Source organism: Coregonus clupeaformis, chromosome 37 (genome assembly GCF_020615455.1).
Source record: "Coregonus clupeaformis isolate EN_2021a chromosome 37, ASM2061545v1, whole genome shotgun sequence".
NCBI lineage: Eukaryota > Metazoa > Chordata > Actinopteri > Salmoniformes > Salmonidae > Coregonus > Coregonus clupeaformis.
The window spans coordinates 20,385,924-20,401,720 of NC_059228.1; the positions used below are offsets into that span (position 1 = coordinate 20,385,924).

The window sequence follows — 15,797 nt, forward strand, 5'->3', positions numbered from 1 at the left end:
CATTTTTGTAACTTTCTTTGTTGATTTGGTCCAACTAATGCTTTATGTGAGCTTTTACTTTAGACTGCTGAAGGTATTGTGCCATTTGTAAATGTAAAAACTAGTAACCAAAATATCCTCCAACATAGTGCAGTTGTACCAGGAGGTGGCGACAATACCTTAAGCAGGCTAAGCATAGCCACATACTGCAGCAAACACTGTATAATCATTTGTGGGTAACGTGACTCAAATCACTTTTAGAAAGGGCAGACTCACTGATGTAACATTGCATATAACTATCTGATATAAATGACCACTGCAGTCATTTTTAATGTGAATAATACTGCTTGTCCTAGATAACAGAATTTGATGATAACACCCAATATCAGCCAAGACCATTCTAATATATGGACACTTCATCACTCCCTAATCAGACCTTTCAACTGAAAACGTATTACCAGTCCGCATACAGCCACTATAAATGGGAACACAAAACCTTTCTTTTAATTATTAGCAACCTTCCGTTCCAGACATACTGTCAGCAAATTGCACAGTGGTTAAGACATGAGTATTACATTTACATTTTAGCAGACGCTCTTATCCAGAGCGATTTAGAGTTAGTGAGTGCATACATTTTTCATACTGGCCCCCGTGGGAATCGAACCCACAACCCTGGCATTGCAAGTGCCATGCTCTACCAACTGAACTACAGGAGGTCTAGAGTATGACCCAACACTGGTAAAATGCCTTGAAATAGATTTGTAGTTGGGTCTACATAATGTTTCAAAATTTCACCATTAATCTTCTTAGGAAATTAGTTCCATTTCCCAACCCCACCCATCTGTGGTATATATAGTACCACCACAATTAAGGGGAGAAAGACATTCGTAGATAGTAAAATATTTTAATTAAATATACAGAGGATCATATAATACAAAATGTTTTTCTTATTGTTTGCCAGCTGAATGATTGGTAAACAGATGGCACATAGTATCAAAAACACTTTAAAGAAAAACACAAAAACAAGAACACAAAACAAGCAAATAAAAAATATGTCCTAACTTTAGTGTTCAGATCTAATAGTAAGGTGACCTGTGACACATCTAGATTGTGTAACCAGCTGTATGCATTTATACTATTTACAGATTATAACATATTACACATAACAGAGAGAAGTCAACAGTATTTACATTATTAGACGTCAGACAGAAAAAGATACCAGAGAATGGATTTGAATGTTAAGGAACCTAAACATCAGTTATTTAAGCTGCTTAGGAAAACATGACATTCAGAGCATGTAATTGTGAATGAATGTTTATCTTAAAGGAAAATTCCACCCAAAAACTATATTTTGGTATTTGTTTCATTAGTCCATTGTTGATATAGTCCCAAAATGTTTTGCATGTCTGCAATCAAGTTTTCAAGATGTAACATTAAACATACAGAAATACGCAGCATCATATGATGCGAAATGCATCATAACGGCTGTATTTCTGTATCTTGAAAGTTGTATATCTTGAAAACTTGCTGACATGCAAAACATTGGACTAATGAAACAAATACCAAAATATAGTTTTTGGGTGGAGTTTTCCTTTAATTGTCTGTTAAATCTCTGTGGATTGGCTTTACAACTAATTTAAACAGCAAATGTGTTACCTATATTTCACATGTCCCAAATACCCATTAAAAGCAGTTATGATGGTTGTTAAAACAGACCAGGTGCTATTATTCCTCGGGTGCTACAAGCTGCCTTTTGATCACTGTGTCTGGCAGTGGCACATAAATCTATCCTAGTAGCCATTCTCTACACCAGCGCTTAACTATCCCTGTGCTAAACAGTAACTATGGTACTATACAATTACAGTCCAATGAGTTTGCACTGCAATGTGATGATAGAATGGAACCTTATAACCGTAATAATAATATATTTCTTTTATATAGCGCTTTCCATTATACAGATAACCTCAAATATGCTTAAAAACAAAAATGAATGTACATGCAGTTCTTGGGCTGGACAATGGTCTTCAACTGAGGCTGGCGCGTCCAGGTCACATCCAACTCCGTTGGGCTGCACATACTGTAGGCCAAGCCTACAACAGTCTCCTGAAAGTCAGTCATGATAGAAAACTGTAGTGCTGCAACCCCTAATCGAAGATTAAGAAAGGCACAGATATTCACAAAGCAATCATCTAAAAGACACATTCGTATTTATCATGCATTATGCTGTTGAATGAAGGAGGCGCAGTAAACAGCCTTAGACCAGTGATGTTTCAGAGCTATGTCAAGATCTGAGCTGTCAGATGTCACAGTAGGCAGCATCAGTGACTCATGTTAAGCGCAGTACAAATACTTTCTGTTCAATATATTAATGTATCTGGGTCACTTTCCCACCTCTCAAGGGTCAACAAAACATTTTGAGAGAATGTTCCTGACAAACGATCTGACTTGCCTTAAAAAAACGGATGAAAAACGTCAAATGTGGTATCTTCACAGCTTGGGTGTTCTGATGAAAATGAGCTGTTATCTACATGCAATACCCCAGGAACTTGTGGTTTTGTACAGCACCTTGGTTTAACACAGTCATTTCTAAGACGTGTAGTGGTCTAATACATGAACACAAACAGGCCACAGCACCACGCTAGAGAGCTGTAAACAGATCCAGAACATTGATTGAAGGTGGAGTAGCCGAATGCTTAACAGTTGCATTAACTTTTCCGATGGTAAATCTTGCGAAAATAGTTTATTTTAGATAGTCCCCTCATGTTTTTAAGTGTTTCAACCTGATAAAATCCCCAGAACACATTTGGAGGATGAAGTTGTTGCATTGCAGTGATTTGGAATCCAATCCTTTGGAGACCCAGCAAATATGATTATCCCCCCGACATGCATGCCAATGGCTTTTCTCTGTCTCCCTTCACACTCAAAGATAATAAGAACCTGACTGTTGAGTGAGAGAAACAACCTGGTTGGTGAACACAAACACTACATAGAGTGCAAATTTATCCAAAGTAACTAAGTGGTGATACAGTGCAAAAAAACAAAAAATACACAAAAATGGAACTGTGTGCCTGACTAAAGAGTTAATCCACCATCTACAGTTAATCAGTGTTGTCATGCTTACTGAAGAATAGAATACTAGATCCACTGTCCCAGGGAGAGACAGTTAAGCTCCATGTGGGTCCGTCTGTTAGAGTCTGGTGCTAGGGTGCATGGAGGACAGCTGTGGGTGGGTGAGGGTGGACAGGGGGTACAGGTGGTGCAGGAGGTCCCCGTACAGGGCTGCCCCCCCAGGGTGCCTGTAGAAGTGGTGGGGGCTGGGCTGGGAGGCCATCAGCTGCCTCTGTAGCATCATGGAGTGGAAGGCTAGCGGAGGGACCAGGGGGGACACGGCTGTCTGGCTCTTCAGGTACTGGAGGTTGTGATGGAGGGCGTCCTGCACCCCGGGGTACATCCCTGGGTAGAAGGGCACCTGGGGAGGGTAGGTGTGGCCCTCGGGAATGTGGCTGTGGAGGTGGAAGTGGACGGCGTGCGCCGGTTCGGCTGGTTTGAGCTCCTCCCCCTGTGGGTCGCCTCGGCGGACAGAGCCGGCGGGGTGCATTGGGGTCACCACTCGCACCTTGCGGTCTGGCACCCCCTCGTTCTCTAGTTCCCCCAGGGTTCTCTTACTGGGTCTGGAGGCACCGACAGTCTCAGCATGGCTTTTAGGGTTGAAGAAGGGCTGAAGGGGGTCCAGGTGTTTGGTCGTAGATATAGTCATGGGGGGGACTCTGCATGCTTTGGGGTGACAGTCTAAACTCTGGTGCATCATGGGATACGGGAGGCCACAGAAAGAGGGCTTTGTGAAAGACATCCTTTGAGAGACAGGCTTGGAAATACTGAAATCTTGAGGTTCCTCATCCATTGGTCTATCCCCATGTGTTTGTGTCCTCTCAGAGAAGTGGGGAGCTCTGTAAGCCAAACATTCTCTGTCAGAATTGTTTGAGGTGAATACCTCGCTGCTCTGACGTTCCCTGATAAAATGTTCCTGTTTGTCTCTGTTGGGATAACTGTCCATTCGCTCTTGACTCAGACAGTTCTCTGTCTGCCGGTAGAGGTTGTGCAAGTGAGGGGAGGAGTAGCAGTCACCTGCGTAGCCTGGTGGTGCCTGACTAGGCTGCTGCATCCGTGTCTCCCCTGCGTTCTCCTCTCCATCCTGGGTCTCAGTCCTGTGGAGGTAGGGGTGCCAGGGGGGGTGGAGCTGGGGCTGGAAGTGGCTCACTCTGCAAGTGAAGGGCTCAGACAAATCCCCCAGAGGACTCCTCTCTTGCTGGGGTTTGACGCTCTGGGCGTGCTGGATGACAGACGGCCTGAAGATGGGTGCCATCTCTGGGCTATCCTGCAGGGAGTCCTGCCTCAGTTTCACCACCTCTTCAACACAACTGTCGCTCACATCACCCACGCTGGCTGACGGAGTGGGAGGAGGAAGAGGAGGGGAACTGAACGAGTAATTATTTGTCTCACAGACTTGGGAGAGGAGCTTCTTCTTGGCTAGTGGGGACATGACCCCCAGGTTGTCCTTAGAATACGCTGTTGGCATGGGCATGTGACACTGATTTATCTCTTTGTTTTTACTGGGGGAGTCCTGTTTGTCTGTGATTGGCTCTGTGGAGTACTGCTGCAGTGGGGGTGGGCTCTGCTTACACATGGGCAGCACCTTCCCCACCCTCCCACCATGTCCATAACCGTGACTGTCTGTGTCTTTAGCTACCGGAATGACAGGTGTGCTTGGGTCAGGTAGACTGCTATACCCAGGCTTACTGTTGTTGTTGTCCCAGTGGTATGGATATGGGGTCTTAGACAGGGTTCCATCAGCTTGGTCCCTTTGCTCAGCGTTGAGTTTGTCTGACTGTGGCTGGTTGGGATGTCTCCACTCGGACTGTGGACACAGTTCACTGTGGAGGACAGGTGTGGCTCTGTGGCAGTCTGTGTTGGGGGCATTCAGGCGCGATGGTTCCTTCTCGCTCAATGTCTCCTCTTTCTTCAGGGTGAGTTGTAACTCCTCCTCTTCAGGCTCCTCTCTGGGCAGAGGATCCTGCTTCATGGCTGCAGGCACCTGGTTGTCCCCTTTCTTCTCAGATACCTTAGTGGGAAAACACACGCCATACTGTTATTATTTTAAATTGGTAGTTACAGTCTTGTCCCATCGCTGCAACTCCCGTACGGACTCGGGAGAGGCGAAGGTCGAGAGCCATGCTTCCCCCGAAACACGACCTTGACACACTGCTCGCTTAACCCAGGAAGTCAGCCGGAGGAAACACCCGTACAACTGGCGACTGAAGTCAGCTTGCAGGCGCCCGGCCCGCCACAAGGAGTCGCTAGAGTGCAATTGTATTTAATTTTTTATTTTACTAGGCAAGTCAGTTAAGAACAAATTCTTATTTACAATGATGGCCTACACCGGCCAAACCCGGACGACGCTGGGCCAATTGTGCGCCGCCCTATGGGACTCCCATCACGACCGGTTGTGATACAGCCTGGAATCGAACCAGGGGGTCTGTAGTGACGCCTCAAGCACTGAGATGCAGTGCCTTAGACCGCTGCGCCACTCGGGAGCCCCAGTGGGACAAGGAAATCTCAGCCGGCCAAACCCTCCCCTAACCCGGACGACGCTGGGCCAATTGTGCGCCACCTCATGGGTCTCCCGGTCACGGCCGGCTGTGACACAGCCTGGGATCGAACCCAGGGCTGTAGTGATGCAGTGCCTTAGAACGCTGAGCCACTCGGCAGGCCTCCATACTGTTATTCGATACATAGACATGACGTGTGTGTGATGTTGGCATTTGTTATCTTTTCTAAGAAAGAGTGTGTGTGAACCAGTGTTTGTGAGACCCTGAGACAGACGGACAGAAAATGAGTATTGCTGACCTGTGAGAGCTCCTGTCTTTTTGCAGTGTCCCCTCTCTCTCTCTTCTTCCTGGCCCCCTGCCTTTGGTGTAGTCCACCTTTAGGTCGTTTCGCTGTGACCCCTTTGTGTTTGGCACCCCCCTCTTGGGCCCCATGCTCCTGTTTTGGGGGTTTTGCTGAGGGGAGGGGTTTGTCTTCCTCTCCTTTGGTGTGCCTCTCGTAAGGTAGGAGGAGCCTGGAAAGGTCAGAGGGGAAGAGACTGAGTTAACCTAAATCTGACACGAAGTTAATATGGATTTATCAACTTAGGAATGCTGTTGTATACCCTGCCCATGTAGCTGCAATGAAACATGTCTAAGAATTAATGTCTTTAAAGATTATTATTATTATTTGTATTTATTTTTATAGATATACAATACCAGTCAAAAGTTTGGACACTCCTACTCATTCAAGGGTTTTTCTTTATTTTTACTATTTTCTACATTGTAGAATAATAGTGAAGACATCAAAACTATGAAATAACACATATGGAATCATGTAGTAAACAACAAAGTGTTAAACAAATCAAAATATATTTTATATTTGAGATTCTTCAAATAGCAACCCCAATTGGGTTGAGGTCGGGGGATTGTGGAGGCCAGGTCATCTGATGTAGCACTCCATCACTCTTTTTCTTGGTAAAATAGCCCTTACACAGCCTGGAGGTGTGTTGGGTCATTGTCCTGTTGAAAAACAAATGATAGTCCCACTAAGCCCAAACCAGATGGGATGGCGTATCGCTGCAGAATGCTGTGGTAGCCATGCTGGTTAAGTGTGCCTTGAATTCTAAATAAATCACAGACAGTGTCACCAGCAAAGCACCCCGACACCATAACACCTCCTCCTCCTTGCTTTACGGTGGGAACTACAGATGCGGAGATCATCCGTTCACCCACACCGCGTCTCACAAAGACACGGCGGTTGAAACCAAAAATCTCAAATTTGGACTCCAGACCAAAGGACAGATTTCCACCGGTCTAATGTCCATTGCTCGTTTTTCTTGGTCCAATCAGGTCTCTTCTTATTATTGGTGTCCTTTAGTAGTGGTTTCTTTGCAGCAATTAGACCATGAAGGCCTGATTCACACAGTCCCCTCTGAACAGTTGATGTTGAGATGTGTCTGTGACCTGAACTCTGTGAAGCATTTATTTGGGCTGCAATTTCTGAGGCTGGTAACTCTAATGAACTTTTCCTCTGCAGCAGAGGTAACTCTGGGTCTTTCATTCCTGTGGCGGTCCTCATGAGAGCCAGTTTCATCATAGCGCTTGATGGTTTTTTGTCATGGGCCTCTCACTCCACCGGGTTACCACCTTAATTTTCTTCCACTCTGCTCACCACTCTCTCTACTCAGCCTAACTAGCTCCACCTGTCCCTGCTCTGCTCTGCTCTAATTACTCTGCCAGCTGCGCTGCATTACCCACTACCTCTCCCAGTATTTAAGGCCCTGTCTTTCAGCTCTCCGGTGTCAGATCGTCTGCAAAGCTCACACCCGGAACCTGTTTGCTCGCGCTTCTGGCTCACCCTGGTTTTGTGACCCCGGACCTGCCTGTTTTTTGGATACTCTTCTGCCTCAGGAGATCCAGACCTGCTTCTGCCATTACGACTCCTGACTACTCTTCTATCCCGGTAACTCTGACCAGCCTTCTGCCTTGCTACTACGTATTTTGGATTTCCCTTGAACTGTACTGCTGCCTGGTTTCATTCCGCCCTGTTGTGTCTGTGTCCCCCCCCAGGACTTCTGGACCACCCACCACCGGCTTCATAGGACGCATCGCTGCCACTGGGGGGCACAGACCCAGCGCATTGGACGGGATCCCTGTTACCCCTGGAGCCTTCATTCACTCCCCTACTTCCCTTTTCCCTTAAGTTTAATAAACTTTCTGGTGTGACGCAATTGTGGTCCTCTGGTCGTCTGTCTGAACCGTGACAGTACGATCTGACCATTATGGACTCAGCGCACACTTTCCCGACATGGAAACCGATGAGCATGAGCAGCAGTTCCAGCAGCAGCAACAACAACTCGCCATGATCATTCAACTCCTCACCAACCTTACCCCAGCCAGTCTGCCCACCAGCCCAGCCCCCGAGTTACCTGCCCCGGTCATTGCAGCCGCTGCTCCGAACCCAAGATTGGAAACCCCGAGCGGTTCAACGGCGATTCAACCCAGGTCCGGCCATTCCTGACTAGCTGCCGACTTCAGTTCTCCTTGCAGCCAAGGACCTTCGCCACGGAGGGGGCTAAAGTTGGGTATGCCATCACTCACCTGACGGGCCGAGCTCGACTCTGGGGAACAGCAGAGTTCGAACGTCAAACCCCCGCATGTGCAACCTTCGACCTGTTTGCTGAGGAGATGCTGAAGGTGTTTGACCTGGATTCACCCACCGCAGAGGCGTCTCGTGAACTGTTCAGTATTCGACAAGGCAGACGTACAGTCGCAGACCATTCCATCGACTTCCGAACCCTGGCTAGACGAAGTTCTTGGAACACACCATCGTTGGTGGACGCGTTCTTCCATAGTTTGGCTGACTATATCAAGGACGAGTTGGTCTCCCATGAACTGCCTTCCACTCTTGATGAAGCCATCGCACTGACTGTCAGGATCGACAGAGGGATACAGACCCGTCGTCGTGAGAGGGGGCGCCAAGGTCCACCTACTACCGGCATTCGGAGAGATCCGACTGGGCTCCTGTCATCTACTGCCACTCACCCAGGTCAGCTTGATCAGTCTGAGCCTATGGAGATTGGGCGAGCCTCCCTCACTCCTGCAGAGCGCCAGCGCCGCTTCACCTCAAACCTCTGCCTCTATTGTGGAGGTGATGGACATCGTGTGGTAACCTGCCCTTTAAAGGGCCGAAGCTCACCGGGCGTAGGGGGAGTCCGGTTGAGTTCAATGACCATCCAGTCCTCCGACCGCAAACCCCTGCTGCAAGTTCACCTCCGCCTCTCTGACTCTACTCACACCCTGGCTGCTCTGGTGGATTCTGGCGCCGAAGCCAACATAATGGACATCAAGCTGGCACGCCAACTGGGACTGGAGAACCTCCGTTTGACACCTCCTATTCCTGCCCGGGCACTGGACGGACACTTACTCGGATCGGTCACTCATGTCACGGCCCCGGTCTCGATGGGTCTGTCCGGAAACCATCAAGAAACTATCCAGTTTCACCTGCTCCCCTCTCCAGGCCAACCCCTCATCCTGGGTTACCCATGGCTCCGCCCGGCACAACCCTCAGCTCGACTGGGTGACCGGGGTGATCAGGGAGTGGGGAGAGGACTGCCACCGAACCTGCCTGCTTGCTGCCGCACTACCCCCTCGGCCAGTACCTACTAACTCCGCTCCTGACCTCTCCAATGTCCCAGAATGCTACCATGGTCTCAGAGAGGTGTTTAACAAAGCAAGAGCCACATCTCTGCCCCCCTCACCCGACCGTACGACTGTGCCATCGACCTCCTCCCTGGAACAGCTCCTCCAAGGGGTCGTCTTTATTCGTTGTCTGCTCCTGAAAGAAAGTCCATGGAGGACTACATCAATGGCTCTCTGTCCGCAGGATTAATCCGTTCATCTTCATCTCCTGCTGGTGCTGGCTTCTTCTTTGTGGGGAAGAAGGACGGATCTCTTCGCCCCTGCATCGACTACAGGGGACTCAACGACATCACAGTGAAAAACCGTTACCCTCTGCCTCTGCTCACCTCTGCTTTTGAGTTGCTCCAGGGAGCCACTGTTTTTACCAAGTTGGATCTCAGAAACGCTTACCACCTAGTGCGGATCCGGGAGGGAGATGAATGGAAAACCGCATTCAATACACCAACAGGCCACTACGAGTATCTGGTTATGCCTTTTGGCCTCACCAATGCTCCTGCTGTGTTCCAGGCTCTAGTGAATGATGTACTGCGGGACATGTTAAACAAGTTTGTCTTCGTTTACCTGGATGACATCTTAATTTACTCCAGAAACCTGTCTGAACACACCCGCCATGTCCAGCAAGTCCTTCATCGTCTTCTGGAGAATTCCCTCTACGCCAAGGCAGAGAAATGTGAGTTTCACGTCAAGACAGTGGCCTTCCTGGGGTACATAGTGGCAGAGGGAAGTATCCAAATGGATCCTGCCAAAGTATCAGCAGTCACTTCATGGCCAGTTCCGGAGAACAGAAAGAAGCTGCAACAGTTTCTGGGGTTTGCTAACTTCTATAGGAAGTTTATCCGGAACTACAGTACCGTTGCTGCCCCTCTCACTGCTCTAACCAGCACCAAGCAACCCTTCACCTGGACCCCAGCAGCCGACAAAGCCTTCAGTACCCTCAAGGTGAGGTTCACCTCCGCTCCCATCCTCCAGATGCCTGATGTGGACCGGCAATTCATTGTGGAGGTGGACGCCTCGGATGTGGGAGTTGGTGCTGTGATTTCTCAGTGGGCTGCGGAGGATAGGAAGCTCCATCCCTGTGCCTTTTTCTCACGTCGGTTGTCCCCCTCTGAGTGCAATTACGACATAGGGAACCGTGAGCTGCTGGCTGTGAAGCTTGCCTTGGAGGAGTGGCGTCACTGGCTGGAGGGGTCCACCATTCCATTTCTCGTTTGGACCGATCATAAGAACTTGGAGTACATCGCGCGGCCAAACGGTTGAACTCCAGGCAGTCCCGCTGGGCCCTGTTCTTCACCAGGTTTAATTTCACTCTGTCATACCGGCCTGGATCACGCAACACCAAGCCAGACGCCCTCTCCCGTCAATTCCAGAAGGATGACACCCCCTCCAAGGACCCTGTGTCGATTCTGCCAAGTCCCTGCATCGTTGCAGCTCTGACCTGGGCTGTTGAGGAACAGGTGCTGGAGGCTCTCCGTAACCAGCCAGGTCCCAGCACTTGCCCAGCTGACCGCCTTTTTGTCCCCGAAGACCTGAGGTCCCAGGTCATTCAGTGGGGACATGACTCCCGCCTAGCTTGTCACCCTGGCTCCACCCGCACTTACAACCTGCTCGCCCAGAGGTTCTGGTGGCCCTCTCTGAGGAAGGATGTACGGGAATTCGTCCAAGCCTGCCCCATCTGCAACCAACACAAGTCGTCCTGCCAGCCCCCAGCCGGATTGCTGCAGCCCCTGCCTGTGCCCAGACGTCCCTGGTCTCACATCGCCCTTGACTTTGTCACGGGGCTGCCCCCTTCAAGTGGCATGACCGTCATTCTCACCATCGTTGACCGTTTCAGCAAGATGGCACACTTCATTCCCCCTCCCCAAGCTCCCAACCGCCAAGGAGACCGCCCAGGTGGTCCTGGAACACGTCTTCCGGATCCACGGACTGCCTAAGGATGTAGTTTCTGACCGTGGTCCACAATTCTCCTCCGCTTTTTGGAAGGAGTTCTGTCACCTGCTGGGAGCCACAGTCAGTCTGACTTCCGGATTCCATCCCCAATCCAATGGGCAGTCAGAGCGGGCTAATCAGGAGCTCGAGAAGGCACTGCGATGCATGACTTCACGCAACCCCCACTCCTGGTCGCAGCAATTGACATGGGTGGAGTACGCACACAATTCTCTGACCTGCTCTGCCATCGGTATGTCCCCTTTCCAATGTGTTTATGGATACCAGCCTCCTCTATTTGCCAGCCAGGAGGAGGAGGTTACTTGCCCATCTGCACTTGCTTTTGCCCGTCGATGTCGCCGCACCTGGTCACAAGCCCGAGCCACACTCCTCAGGTCCGTTGCCAGCTACACTACCGGGGCCAACCGTCGGAGAATTCCTGCTCCCACCTACCATGTTGGTCAAAGGGTGTGGTTATCATCGAAGAACCTGCCACTCAGGGTGGAGTCGCAGAAGCTGGCACCTCGGTTCATTGGCCCATTCCCTATCATAAGAGTGATTAGCCCAACTGCTGTCCGGCTCCAACTGCCTAATTCCCTGAGGGTGCACCCCACTTTCCATGTGTCCAAGATTAAGCCCATCCATGAGAGTCCGCTGGTCCCTGCTGCGCCTGGTCCTCCTCCTCCACGGCTCAGTCGATGGTGGTCTGGTTTACACCGTCCGCCGCCTGCTTCGGTCCAGACGGAGGGGTAGGGGTCTCCAGTACCTCATTGACTGGGAGGGCTATGGACCTGAGGAAAGGACCTGGGTGCCAGCTAGTCGGATTGTGGATAGGACTCTCATCACCGCTTTCCACCAACGGCATCCTGATCAACCTGCAATCCGTAGGGGCCGCCCCAGAGGGGTCCCTAACCGTCCGGCCCGCTCGGCTTCCTGTCCTGTGCCTGATCCTGTCTCGGGACCTGTCCCATCTCCCGACCACGGCCCTCCGGCTTCCTCCGAGGATGAGGACGTTCACTCGGACCGTTCGGAGGAGTTCTAGCCCTCCTCCGGCTCCCCTCCTCCCGCCCGGCGTGGTGTTGCTCTTGGGACTTCTGGGGCCGTCCCTTGGGGGGTTCTGTCATGGGCCTCTCACTCCACCGGGTTACCACCTTAATTTTCTTCCACTCTGCTCACCACTCTCTCTACTCAGCCTAACTAGCTCCACCTGTCCCTGCTCTGCTCTGCTCTAATTACTCTGCCAGCTGCGCTGCATTACCCACTACCTCTCCCAGTATTTAAGGCCCTGTCTTTCAGCTCTCCGGTGTCAGATCGTCTGCAAAGCTCACACCCGGAACCTGTTTGCTCGCGCTTCTGGCTCACCCTGGTTTTGTGACCCCCGGACCTGCCTGTTTTTTGGATACTCTTCTGCCTCAGGAGATCCAGACCTGCTTCTGCCATTACGACTCCTGACTACTCTTCTATCCCGGTAACTCTGACCAGCCTTCTGCCTTGCTACTACGTATTTTGGATTTCCCTTGAACTGTACTGCTGCCTGGTTTCATTCCGCCCTGTTGTGTCTGTGTCTCCCCCCCCCAGGACTTCTGGACCACCCACCACCGGCTTCATAGGACGCATCGCTGCCACTGGGGGGGGCACAGACCCAGCGCATTGGACGGGATCCCTGTTACCCCTGGAGCCTTCATTCACTCCCTACTTCCCTTTTCCCTTAAGTTTAATAAACTTTCTGGTGTGACGCAATTGTGGTCCTCTGGTCGTCTGTCTGAACCGTGACAGTTTTTGCAACTGCACTTGAAAAAACGTTCAAAGTTCTTGAAATGTTCCATATTGACTGACCTTCATGTCTTAAAGTAATTTCTCTTTGCTTATTTGAGCTGTTCTTGCCATAATATGGATTTGGTCTTTTACCAAATAGGGCTATCTCCCCCTACCTTGTCACAACACAACTGATGGCTCAAACACATTAAGAGGGAAATATATTCCACAAATTAACTTTTAAGAAGGCACACCTGTTAATTGAAATGCATTCCAGGTGACTACCTCATGAAGCTGGTTGAGAGAATGCCAAGAGCGTGCAAAGCTGTCATCAAGGCAAATTGTGGCTATTTGAAGAATTTCAAATATAAAACATATTTTGATTGGTTTAACACTTTTTTGGTTACTACATGATTCCATATGTGTTATTTCATAGTTTTGATGTCTTCACTATTATTCTACAATGTACAAAATAGTAAAAATAAAGAAAAACCCTTGAATGAGTAGGTGTTCTAAAACTTTTTACTGGTAGTGTATATTTTCTTTACCCCCTTTTTCTCCCCAATTTCATGATTACGATCTTATCTCATCGCTGCAACTCCCCAACGAGCTCGGAGAGGTGAAGGTCGAGTCACGCGTCCTTCGAAACATGACCCGCCAAACCGCACTTCTTAACACCCGCTCGCCTAACACGGAAGCCAGCTGCACCAATGTGTCGGAGGAAACACCGTTCAACTGACGACCGAAGTCAGACTGCAGGTGCCCGGCCCGTCACAAGGAGTCGCTAGAGTGCGATGAGCCAAGTAAAGCCCCCCGTCCAAACCCTCCCCTAACCCGGACGACGCTGGGCCAATTGTGCGCCAACCTATGGAACACCCGGTCACGGCTGGTAATGACACAGCCTGGGGTTCGATCATTGTAAATAAGAATTTGTTCTTAACTGATTTGCCTAGTTAAATAAAGGTAAAATAAAAAATACAATATAAAAGTAGTGATGCCGCAACACTGCGATGCAGTGCCTTAGACCACTGCACCACTCGGGAGGCTAAAGATTAATGTTTACATGCAAAATTCTATCAATTGATAAGATAACTCCCCCACACAGTAATGAAAAGCTCCAACTTATATTGGAAGAGGACATTCGCTCTAGGAAGTTATATTAAGATTAAAGGGACACTTCGGGATTTTGTCAATGAGGCCCTTTATCTATTTCCCCAGAGTCAGATGAACTCGTGGATACGATTTATATGTCTCTGCGTGCAGTTTGAAGGGAGTTGCTAACTAGAGCTAGCGCAATTGCTAACTAGTGTTAGCATAATGACTGGAAGTCTATGGTATCTGCTAGCATGCTAGCAGATACCCATAGACTTCCAGTCATTGCACTAACGGCAGTTAGCATTGGCTTGCGAAACTACCTCTAACTTTATACTGGACAGAGACATAAAAATGGTATCCATGAGTGAGTTCATCTGACTCCGGGGAAGTAGATAAAGGGCCTCATTGCCAAAATCCCGAAGTATCCCTTAACCAGAGATGCTAGGCCTATAACTGTGGCGTAGACAAAGACACATAACTTTAACTTCAACCTTCATTTTGACACTTGACTGACCAGAGAACACAGTGGTGGTGGACTTGAGTCAGTTAGCATAGACTAGAGAGCATGCTGCAACACAGAGTTGGTATGTGCTGAGAAAACAGGGGGAGCCAAATGACACCTGGCACTGAGCCAGCAGATGAGGCAGAGGCCCCCAGTCAGGGCTTGTTAATCTTTACATCACATTACCGGGGAAACGGTTAACACACTACAGCTGCTAGACTAGAGTCCATTCTGACTGAGCTGTGCTGTTGATGAGACTAATTACAGGGTGGATTGTGACATGATGGGGGTTATTATTACCAAGAACTTATCAAATGTGTGAAACAAATATGGACTGACCAAATACTGAGAAAAACATGTTGAGTAATACTCTATAGGTGGAACACCACAAAACATTAGCGTATCAAATATTAAAAAGAGGTACTAGCAACCAGTGATGGAATGTTCAATATTATTTTGGAAAGCCTCGCCCACAACTTTGAGGCCAGCTTTTATGATAGCAATCCAAAGGCTATTTGGAAATAACTTCTCAAACCATAGGCATAGAATTATTCTCATGTGTGCACATAAAGTTGTTGCTCAATTTCCTCTTTAAGGGACATTGTGGTAGAACAAACAAGGAATCATGCATGAGTGGTTTGCTTCTTCTTCACAAAGAGAAATGCCTTTAAGAGTTGAAGTGGCTCAGTGGGAATTGTGTTATTTTTTCTCCGAACCAAACTGCTGGCAGCAGAGGCAGTAAAACTACATTTCATACAGCTGGCACCAGGCCCCAGGCCAAGAAAGGAAATATAAGATTAAATGTGACTTATTTAAAAGAGGGAGAGGGATAAGAGAGAGAAGAAAGACAGATGTTAATGGAGTGAAAAAATTATTCACCATAAACCTCTGCAACATTGAGAAATAATGTGGTGAACTCGACGTGACTTACTATATACATAGGGTGAGGAAAATATTGAGTAATTTCATATACACACTGTCGAGCTGCTCTCACGTTCCCAATCTGTGAGGATACCATCTGCTGTAAGATTGAATACCATGCCATGCTAAGTTTGGCACCTAGCAATACCAATTATAAATCAGCATCTATCGGCAGACATGGATGAGAATGACATAATCCTGCATTGAGCTTTAGGAGATGAAGACCCATAGTATTATATCTGGGTAAGAACATGACTGCTTTTCCCTATATCAATTCTCAAGAATGCCATTGAGAGGTGAAGGTACCGTCCATACTGGTGTAGTTGTCACACATC

General features: G+C 48.7%; 1 protein-coding gene across 1 annotated transcript in view; it reads right to left on the reverse strand.

Moving 5' to 3' along the window:
• Positions 1-1,500: 1,500 nt before the first annotated feature.
• Positions 1,501-15,797, reverse strand: part of LOC121553257 (AT-rich interactive domain-containing protein 5B) — a 79,343-nt gene continuing 65,046 nt past the window's right edge. Inside the window, exons 10-11 of the mRNA XM_041866278.1 lie at positions 5,884-6,097; positions 1,501-5,098 (exon numbers count right to left, since the gene is read on the reverse strand). Of these exons, the coding sequence (XP_041722212.1) occupies positions 3,167-5,098; positions 5,884-6,097 (2,146 nt within the window). The 3' untranslated portion in view covers positions 1,501-3,166. The remainder of the gene's footprint in view (positions 5,099-5,883; positions 6,098-15,797) is intronic.